At 43.6% G+C, this 10,912-nt stretch overlaps 1 protein-coding gene across 1 annotated transcript; it reads right to left on the bottom strand.

Moving 5' to 3' along the window:
• Nucleotides 1–5,695: 5,695 nt before the first annotated feature.
• Nucleotides 5,696–7,655, bottom strand: LOC103603298 (partitioning defective 6 homolog gamma-like). Its single transcript, XM_008587786.1, has 2 exons — nt 7,626–7,655; nt 5,696–5,988 (listed from the first exon to the last, which is right to left on the bottom strand). Exons 1-2 carry the CDS (start codon nt 7,653–7,655, stop codon nt 5,710–5,712), a joined length of 309 nt encoding a protein of 102 aa, XP_008586008.1. The 3' UTR covers nt 5,696–5,709.
• Nucleotides 7,656–10,912: the final 3,257 nt, after the last annotated feature.

The following is a 10,912-nucleotide window of genomic DNA, read 5'->3' as shown; positions in this document are numbered from 1 at the left end:
TGTAAAACTACATCCAACTAATTGCATCCATTGAGTGATTTCATCAAATGCAAGTGGTGGTCGCATCAGGGTGGTGAGATTATTTCCATGTTGTCCAAATTTTCTCTTACAAATATATCATAAACAGAAAAAGCTTTTTAAAAACAAAAAAGTTTTGCAACTGTTTAATGACAGGATATGTTTTTGATATGTTAGGTTTTAAAAAAGAATCTAAATTATAAATACACTACGGTTTTGAATATGTAAAAGTATGTGTGACTAGAAGAGGTCCGATCAATAAAAACTCTCACCACGTACATACGCGGTGCTGTGCTGGGGCCATTTGAGAACAAGAGTTTACCACCTGTGTTTCCCCGCTCCTCCCACAGGCTCAACTGGGGGAGGAAGATGCAGACCTGGGGAGGGTTTTGAATATGTAAAAGTATGTGTGACTAGAAGAGGTCCGATCAATAAAAACTCTCACCATGTACATACGCGGTGCTGTGCTGGGGCCATTTGAGAACAAGAGTTTACCACCTGTGTTTCCCCGCTCCTCCCACAGGCTCAACTGTGGGAGGAAGATGCAGACCTGGGGAAGGGGAGACCGAACCGTGGAGTCTGACGGTGCCTGCACAAGTCGCCCTCCATGTGGGTGCCCTCGAGGACACCCCAGCTTTGTTTCTCTCCAATGAGCCACATCAGAACATTTTCGCTCCCATGCACTCCCACTCCATGGTGAGAGTGGCCACCTGTGTTTTCTTCATGTTCCCACAAAGAGCAGTGAGAGACTCTTTGCCTTTTTTTGAATTAAAAATTATGAAGAAAAAAAGGAAATCCTCCAAACATACAAACTTCCAGAAGTCTATTGCAATTAAAGAAGCAAATGTGTCCCAGGGAACAGCTCCCATACCAGAGGGGTGTTAAAGGCTAGGTCCTAAGCACAGGGACATAAATGAGGTGAATTTGGGAAAGATACACCTCTCCCCTGCCCCCAACACATACAACCTCAAAACCCTAGGCAGTGTCCAACGAAAGAGAATAAAACAGAGAGGAGAATACAGAAATTCTGTTCTGACAGCTAACCTGGGTGCTTTCTGCTAAGCAGTGAACCCCCAATTTAAACACCAAACACACCTCCAGCTACTAACATAAGAATCCAAGAAAAGCAATTATAAGTAGGATTTATATACTCAATACTTAAAAATTCTGCCAGTGTCCACGACCAAATTCTCAATCATTCTATTTGTTTTACTTTGAAGCATGTCCCTTACTTACTTTTTCTAGCAATTCAGTTGAGTGAAATCACAAGCAATATATCCCATCGTGCAACTTCTGATAAACCAAAAAGTTTACAAATGTGTTTTTATTCTAGGAATCCAAAAGGATGCCCAGAATGCCAAGAACAGTTAACAGATACAAACAAATGTACAATATTTATGTTTACTTTAAAATTAAATAGGTCAGAGTACTCTGTGCTGGAAATCTCTGTGTCATTGAGTCTTCACACTCCCTGAGGAGGAGATCCTGGCCTTTGTCACACACCCTGGGAAAGTATGTCCCTCCCTTCAGAGGGATGATTCCACCTCTCATCCTGGGCTGGGGCCGGGAGGTAAGTAACAAGACTACCAAGTATGCTGGTATTTGAAGGGTTTAGTTGATGGATAAGTGCTGAAAAGTTACTGTTTGCACTTCCTGTTTACTCTGCTAAAAATAGAAAAAGATAGTGCAAGTATCTTTTGCTGGTTTTGGTCCTGTGTTCTCTGGCTAAGGCCAGCTTCCCCAAACGTTCCTGCACCCTTGGACAAGGGAACAAAGAAGAGGGTCCTTAACACTCACTGGGTTTGCAACCCAAACATGCAAATGTGAGTCCAGACTCTCCCACCACAACCACTTCACTTTGGTAACTACTGTTCTTACGTAAACAGGCAAAGCATTAAAAGGAAGGGCAGAGTGAAGCTGTTTTTACCCGAGGGAAAAGCCCACAGCTTTTAATGGTTGTCCTGGACAGATGATGGCAGAATCATAGTAAACACAGAGGAAAGAAGCTAGTGGGAGCCAAGGCCAGAGGCCTGATTCTCTGGCCCCTGTGGGCAGAAATGCCACGTAGTCCTCAAAAGAACATCCCCTGACTAGTTCCCAGGAGATCAAAGCCAAGTCTTTCCTGGCCTGTTGTCTGAGCCCCAAATGCAGCCTTTCCACAAACGGGGCTCTGAGTCTTGTATGTGCCAAGAGCCCTTCAGCAATCTGATGATGCTTGGGAACAAACCCCTCCTTGGGATAATGTTCTTAAAGGCATAAGATAAAACACAGGGATTACAAAGGAAATAAATTACTTTGGAGACAATTATCAGAATACTAAAGCAAATGTGTGATATAATCCTATATGTGCTTTCTTATTAATGTGCTGAATGATGACTACTGTACACGATATTTAGGATGTCTGGATATAACTATTATGTGAGGTAAAAATATCTTTGATTTCTATCGGCAACAAAGTGACAGGTCCAGCTAATCCCACAGGCTGTGCTGTCTGTCTTCCTAATGAGGACAAGAGAGGCCAGCTCAGGATGCCAGGTTCCTACGCCCCACCTGGGGCTGCTCACACCCAGGGCCCTCTCATAGAAGTACAGGAAGTTTCCTATAACCAAAGAGAGGATTTTTTCAAAACTTTGAAAAAATATGTTAATTAAAAAGTCAAAGTACTCACACATATTGAGGATTGCTAAATTTTAGAAATAAAGGCTTGAGACAAACCCAGAAATCCTTTCCCAGGGCTGTAGCTCAGACTCAGGAGAATCTGTTTTGAATCCTGCTCATCAGTAGGCCAGTCCTGGCAAAGTGCATTTTACTTTTTAACAGCTTTATTGAGATATAATTTACATAAAGTTCACCCATTTAAATCGTATAATTCAACAGTTGTTAGTATTTACAGAGATCTCTAGTTACAGAACATTTCTATAGCCCCCACCCCCCCAAACTGCCATACCTTCCAATCCCTGCCCACTCACCCACCCCCAGCCCCTGGTAAACATGAATCTGCCTTTTGTCTCTATAAATTTGCCTATACTGGACTTTTTCACACACAGTCGATTCTTGTTATTCGTGGTGTTTCTATAAAATGGCCATGAGCACTGAATTGGTGAAGACAGAACCATTGCTCTTGGGGAAATACAGGGTTAGGTCACAACAGTGTCATCAATACAGAACCTGTGAATAAAGAGTACCAAATGTAAAAGTCATCATACAATATGTGACCTTTTGTGCCTGGCTTCTTTCACTTCTTTCATAATATTTTGGAGATTCATCTCCCTGTTTCATGTGTCAGTACTTCATTTCTTTTTATGGCCGAGTAATATCTCATTGTATGAATATATACACCTTGTTTATCCATTCATCAGCTGATGGACATTTGGCCTGTTTCCACTTTTGGCTATTGCGAATAATGCTGCTATGAACATTGGTTTACAAATTTTTGTGTGGACGCATGTGTTCCATATGCTAGTATTTCGCTGGGGGGGGTTTATATTTCCATTTATAAGGGATGCTGGTCTGTAGTTTGTCATGTCCTTGAGCGGTTTAGGGGAAGAGATCATTTTAAGTGACAGATTAACTTTTTAAAACATAGTTGTGGGCTTATCTCAACATGTATTAGACGAATGCTGACTTTTCATGTGTGACAGTAAGTTTCCTCTTAAAATACATATAAGATATACATCGGTGTGCAGAAAGTTATCAAGCAAATGACAGAGCGGGGGTGGCGGAATCATGAAAACGGCAGAACAGGGACTGACACCTCGAAGCCCCTGCCGCAGTAAAAAGGTGGCGGGACTGTGTCAACTCCCGAGGTCTCCAGCTCTGCCCTAACCTCAGCAGATGCGTGGATCTTCACAAGGACACCGCCTTCCACACGGATTAGCAGGTCTGCTCTAAACTCGGCAAGCGCCTGACCCTCCACTGATGCACAATTGCCCCAGACTCGCGGTCTTCACATCAGGGACCCTGAGGGCAGCGAGAAGAAAGCTCCGATTGACCCAGCCCAGGGATCGGGGACCCGGACAGGGCCCGCAGGACCAGCGAGGGCTTGTGGACACTGGCGTGTTTTCCTGTTTGACCCCGACAACAACCTAAGACGGAGGCGCCGTTACCCAGTGCAGACGAGGACACCGGAGCTCAGCATTACAGCAGGAACGACGGATGTCACAGAGCCAGCAGGGTGGGCGGGCCTGAGCGCAGGTCTCCCCGGACCCACGCTGTGCGGCTGGCTTCCCAGGTGGGTCACACGTATCTTCGCGCCGAACACACTGGCCCTAACGGGGGCGCTACCAGGTTGGCCGCCCGTGCTCGCGGCGGGTTGAGGACCGACAGAGCCAGCCCTGAGGGCCACTAGTGACACGGAGAAAGCAGAACAGGGGTGGAGAACGCGGCAGGGAACACGGGCTGGGTCTGCAAAGCAGCCTGAGGCCCGCCTTTGAGGGGCCGTGCAGGGACGCGGGGCACAGGTTACCGGCGACGTCCCAGGACCCAAGGACAGTGGCCGAGCGGCCACTCAGCGGGAAGCAGGCAGAGAACGGAGCAGCGGCTCCAGAGGCTGCGCTGAGCCACGTGCGTCCCGGGGCCTGGTGACGTCCCCGGCCTGGCAGTGAGCGACAGCTGTGCTGCCTTCTGGGGCCATCAGCAGGACGCCGCGCTCAGCAGGGCCTGCAGAAGCCGCGTGTTCTGCCTCGGGCCGGAGACTCAGTCCAAAGCGAGGTCACCGGGTCTCCCGCCGCTCTCCGGCGCCCGCATGGCGGGGACAGAGAGGTCAGCTGGTGCTGACCAAGCGGGACTGTCGTGCGGGCCCCGCGGCGCAGCCTCGGTGGCGGTGCTGTCGGTACCCGCATCACACAGACCCAGGTCTGGGCTCTCGCGCCTGTCGCCCGGCAGCCGGGCTGCTCCCCCAGTCCCTGCTCAGGTGTCCCCAACAGAGCCTTCACGAACGCAGAGACTCCCCGACCAGTCCGCCCCAGCGGGAGGGACATCACGACCAAACCAGTGGTAGAAACACCATTTTCCCGGCATTGAGCCTCACCTGCAGGTGGTTTTCCCCTTCAGCATATTTAAGTTTACAGATAAGAAAAAAAAAAAAAATCTAGTCTAAAACGTCGTACTGGAATTTGAGCAGCACGAGGTCCCGCAGCAGTGTGCCCCTCCCTTCCACGAACCCGTGTTAGTCATTTATTTTCACATAAAATGACACTGCTACTACTTTTAGCAAAGTTAGGCCTTCAGAGTTAAAAGCTAATCAAAGTTATAATTTCAAAGCTAACATTTTTTCCCAATCCTAAAAAGACAGTGGAAAATACATAGTAGTTACCTCCTTTCATTTTTAGGCTACTGACTAATGCCTCTTCATTACTGAATTCGCTTGCTTCCAGTTAAAATACTGGAAGTATTCATGTTATTTTTTCCTCAGTATTTTTTTTTTAATGCTTTATTTTAAAGTTCAGCATTATACAGTGTAATCGTTTTTCATGACACTTTACCAATTCCTCCCTTACCCCACCCCCCACACCCCCTTCCCCAACTCTGGTAACTCTTCAGTATTTAAAAGACAAGTCAACACTATTTGAGGTGGAAAATGCAGTTTAAGTATTTTTAAGCCTGTTGACAAAACAAAGTTAATTTCTTTAATCTCCCACTAAAGACTAAAAAATAGAATCACATGGTCCACATGACAGACAAAATTAAAAACTATTTATTTTTTAAACGACTGCCAAACAAGGTCAGCAGTTCAGCTTTCCGGGTACCTCGTTTCTGGATGAAGACCCTGAGCAGGGGATTTGCGCTGGAGACCGCCTTACAGAAGTTGTCATCGTTGTTGATGGGCAGCAGGTCCCCGTGCACGTCCGCGTAGCCGATGGTCACTTCCGTGTTGGAGATGTGGTGGGTGTGCACCACCAGCTTGTAGAAATCCTCAAATTTCCCAGGCTTGTGACGGTCCAAGGAGAACCTTCGGAATTCAGCCCCAAACTATAAAGCAAAAGACAGGGATGTAAATACACACCAGGGAGAGGGCCCAGACATTAGATGCAGTTGGTGCACTTAATAAACAAGTGTTTCCCAAGCCTCCACGAGGCCCTGGGGACATGGTGACTAATGACAATGAGAAATTACCAGGCAGAAAAAGGGTCCTTAAAGAAATGAAAATAGCAGTGGCCAGGGGGCAGCTCCCTCGTCCACACTGACTGTTGTCCTGGAAACAGAATAGGACAGGCCGTGGAGCTCGGGTGTAGGAATAATCTGAGGGTTGCGATCCGTTGCCGGGCACGAAAAAAGACAAAAAGGAAAAAAAAAAAAAACCTGCTTCATAAATCCAGAGAGACAGGATGGTGGGTTCTGGTGCTGCCAAAAAGACAAAGCTGGTCTTTCTCCAAAAGGTGCATCTACACCCTCCTCTGGAAGTATAATTGGTGGCCAGACTCTGTGAAATGTCCAGGGACCAACCTCTTTGCCAGCAGGCTGGGTCCCCATCCCAGATGCCCGTGGAGCTCCTGCAGGAGAGGAGCCTAGCTCACCTCCTATAGGGCTCACTGTTGTTTGTAAGCCTGAGGATTCTGGCTTAGGACTGATGTTCCTCACTTGGCAATAGTGATCTTTATTCCTTTGCTCTTCAATATAATTGAAAACTATATTGGTTTCAAAATATACAAAAATTAAACATCTAATGTTTACACAAAAGTAGTCATTATATCATGGAGACATCAACTAATCAAGGGCGAATCATTTCAAATCATACAGGCAGGACCCCCAGAGTTCTGGATTTGGCTGTTCTGGGGTACAGCCCAAGAATCTGCATTTTAAACCATTCTCAGAAGAAACTGATGCAATTGGTTTGGGGCACACACACAAAGAACCACTAGTTTTAAGGGGATCAGCCACCAGCTCTCAATTTCCTGGGATCCTCTTTGTGAAAATTGATTTGTCTGAGAACCAGTCTCCTTTCCTGCCTCCCTTTCAAAAAGCACTTCCCCCAGGATACCCAAAACAGAACAAACGTCTCACCCACCCTGCACTGCCCCTGGTAATAAAAACTCTAGGCACCCAACAATGGGATAATTCAAAATACTGGTTTGAGAAAAGACACATTCAATGACTAATGAAAACCCCTAAAACCCACCTTCCCCATATTCAGTAAGGTAAGAAGCATGACCCCAGAACCTGGTGTCTGGCCACAGTCATGTGCTCTGATGTGGCTGGACCCTAGAAGGGGCAGAAGGAAGGGCTCTGCGCCATCCCCTGCTGCTGTCTGAGGTGCAGAGCAGGGCCCACCTTCAAACCCCTCACCCCATTGTTCACAGATAAACATGACATTTCTTCTCAGTGCTTCACCCAAGGATGCACCCCAGTGGCACAGCACATCAATGCATTTCCTCACACACAGGGGCTGCAAAACTTTAAGACACAAGAGATAAAGCCTATAACATAATTCTATGTGATTTCTTTCAGATTCAGTTTTCCAATCAAATCACAAAACGTTCATCTTTCCCATCTCATATAGCTAATATATGCTAAATTCCAAAGCAATTGGTTTTTATCAGTACTTTCATACATAATTCTTCAAGGACTGCCTCCCACCCCCACCCCATGCCAATGGGACACATGCTCACGTTCACCCAGAACACCAGGCCTTGCCTCATCCTGTACACCATGTGACTTATCATGCGATGTCACCACCATCTAAATACTGAGAGACAGCACACATTAAACACGTATTTCTACAGTGTTTTAATTTTAACTGCATTTAGCAACTAATCTAGGATGCATCTCAATTTATTTCTCAGTACTTTCAATAATTTTCCTCAAAATACGTCTTAACATGTTAATTTAAAATGAAAAATGAGTTCAGACTTCTTCCTGAGAGAAAACAGGTCTGATTTGTGTCGGATGATGAGGCTGGCTTTGCCAACCCAGCTACGTTGTGATCATGCTCCATACATTGAATGAGCTCCCAAGTTTTGACAAAAAGAGTTGTGAAATGTGATATAATAAAAGCATTTAATTTAAAAATCATATTGGTATGGAGTGCTAAATTAATACTTTTATTTCCCCATTATATCAAATTAAACAAGGTGCCACGAAATGAAGGAATTAGCAGGTGTAATCACTGTCATAGAATTCTTGGTAAAGCCATTATTTAGTTACTTAACAGAAATTGAAAAGGTGAATGGCTCTAATGACCAGGCAATAAATCTTGCCAGTCAGTGGTTTCCAATTCCTCACTTTCAACAAAATCAAAAACTGTCCTAATTAAATTGTCGGCCAATTATCAAAATAATTTTAATGATAGACCAGTCTATGATTATGTATTTTTTGGCACATGACCTGGGGAGAGTTCAAAGAACTGACCCATACCTAGATGCCTTTCCCTCTATCTACTTGTTTATGTAAACAAAGATTCGCAGCAGTGTTGACATCTGTGACAAAGAAAAGCATCAGCAGAACTGATGCTGCCTCTGCCTCATTCAGCAACAGACACTTTCCATTAAATGAAGGGTTTTGAAATGTCTACTTTGGATGGCTAATAATTATCAAATTCCACAAAATATGTTTCAATTGTGATTTGATAATAATTGTAACAGCTCAATATAGAATTTATTTTTACTGTAAAAAATCTATTTATTTATATTATTTATAATTGTGGTAAAATGCACATAACACAAAATTCACCATCTTAGCCATTTTCAGGCATGCAGTTCAGGAGTGTTATTTATATTCACTCTGTTGTGCATTCAATCCCTAGACCTCTTTTCATCTTGCAAACTAAAATTCTGTACCATTAAACAACTTAGAAATATTTTAACAAATAGAGCCTTGTGGCAAAAAGAAAAAAACTTTTAAACTTCAGTTTATATACATATTTTTGTTGCAGAGAAGATTGGCATGGTAAATAAGCATATATTATTAGTATAAAATATTATGACAAAATCTCTTGGCAGAGTAATGGAAAGACGACATCAAAGAGAAAAAGGAACAATGTAAAATTTCTGATCATTAAAAGAAGCTCACTCATCCTATTTAAAATGCACGGTGATAATATCAAATCACTGCAGCATTTAGGTTTCATTGGCTATATTTAAAGACCATGTGCTAAAAGCTTTATTTTTAAACGAAATATTTACAGCATGCTGGAAATTATACCCTCTGCCACTATTTATACTTACTACAAAAAACTTAGATACCAGCTTAAATATTTGTTATCCCTTTTACAGTGGTAGTTTTTCAAAATTCTTTGAGGGGGTGCTATGGTTTGAATGTTGTTTGTCCCCTCCGAGGCTCATGGTGGAACTTAATCCCCAATGTGGCTGTGTTGAGAGGTGGGGCCTTTAAGAAGCGATTGGACCATGAAGGCTCTGTCCTTGTGAGTGGATGAATCCATTCATGGATTAATGGATTGACGGATTTGCAGGTTAACTGATTAATCTGCCTAACTTCTCACCTGTCTGTCATCTCTACCTATTGTCTATCTGGCTGGCTGTCTATCTGCCTAACTTCTCACCACAGTTTTGACTCTGCTTCTCCTGAGAAGTTCCTGCTGTATGAACAGTACCTACAAGCCAGTTGCTATAAAAGTGGTGAGCACTGAGTAAGCTATAGTACTGATAAAGTTCGCGGTCAAGAACAAGGAGACAAAGAGATGGTAAAAACGCAAGAAAGCTAAGTGCTTGGGAAATGTAGTAGGGAACTGCTGTTTTAAGAGTTAATCCTGAAGCACTTTCAGAATTAAGGAGTAAGGACTTGCAAAAATTTGCTCACCCATAAAAGCAATGAGAAAATGCAAAAATGGTAAAAATCAACTTTTGGAGAACTCTGGAAATTAACCAATGGCTTGCAACAATCCAAGGAGTGTTTATTCCAGAAAAAACAGCAGAATCTCAGTAAGAATAGCACACTTTGTGGTGTTTGAACTTCCTATCCACTGTCCTCAGCTTTGAAAATGAGCAGCCTTACAGTAGCTGTAAACACCAGCAGCCTAAAAGCCTGAGGGGGGCAGCAGTGTTGAGGTCCCCAAAGCCCCACACCCGGAGAACTGTCCTTGTCAGACCTGTCTTGCAACTATGGGAAAAGCTCCACTTACAGGGTTTTGATACGCCCTGAGTCAGCTCACTCAGTGAGAAAAGCCCTCTCCCTAGGGCATTTGTTGAGAACAATCAGCAGCAACTGTTTAACACTTAAAGATCATATGATAAAAGTTTTATTTTTAAATGAAATTTTTACAACATGCTGGAAATGATATCCTTTGCAACTATTTTATATTTCTTATAAGAAAACTTAGATGCTAACTTAAAAATACATTATCCCCTTTACAGCTGTAGTTCTTAAAATTATTTTAGATACCTGAAGACTGCTGCATTAGGGTTTAGGGATCACTGTGAAAGTGCCTCAGGCATGGTTGCCCAGGTGGGACAACAAGAACAGGACAAACACATTAGAGTAAATTCTGAGGCCTCACAACCATTAGGGTGCTTCTATTGAAAAAAATAAAAAAAATACCCCCCAAAACAGACAAAACTGAAAATACTAAGTGCTGATGAGGATGTGGAGAAACCACACCACTGGTGGGAATGTGAAAAGGTGCAGCTGCTATGGAAACAGTATGATGGTCCTCAAAAATTAAAAATAGGATTACCATATGAGCCAGCAATTCCACTTCTGGGTATACACCCCAAAGAATTGAATGCAGGGTCTCAAAGATATATCTGTACACCCATGTTTGTAGCAGCATTATTCACAATAGCTAAAACATGGAAGCAACCCAGGTGTCCGTCCATGGATGACTGAATAAGCAAAATGTGATACATACATACAATGGAATATTATTCAACCTTAAAAAGGAAGGACATTCTGACACATACTATAACACGGATGAACGCTGAGGATGTTATGGTGAGTGAAA

Source organism: Galeopterus variegatus, unplaced genomic scaffold, assembly GCF_000696425.1.
Source record: "Galeopterus variegatus unplaced genomic scaffold, G_variegatus-3.0.2 Scaffold4540, whole genome shotgun sequence".
NCBI lineage: Eukaryota > Metazoa > Chordata > Mammalia > Dermoptera > Cynocephalidae > Galeopterus > Galeopterus variegatus.
The sequence above is the reverse complement of the archived record's forward strand: the minus strand, read 5'-3'. Positions and strand labels throughout refer to the sequence as shown.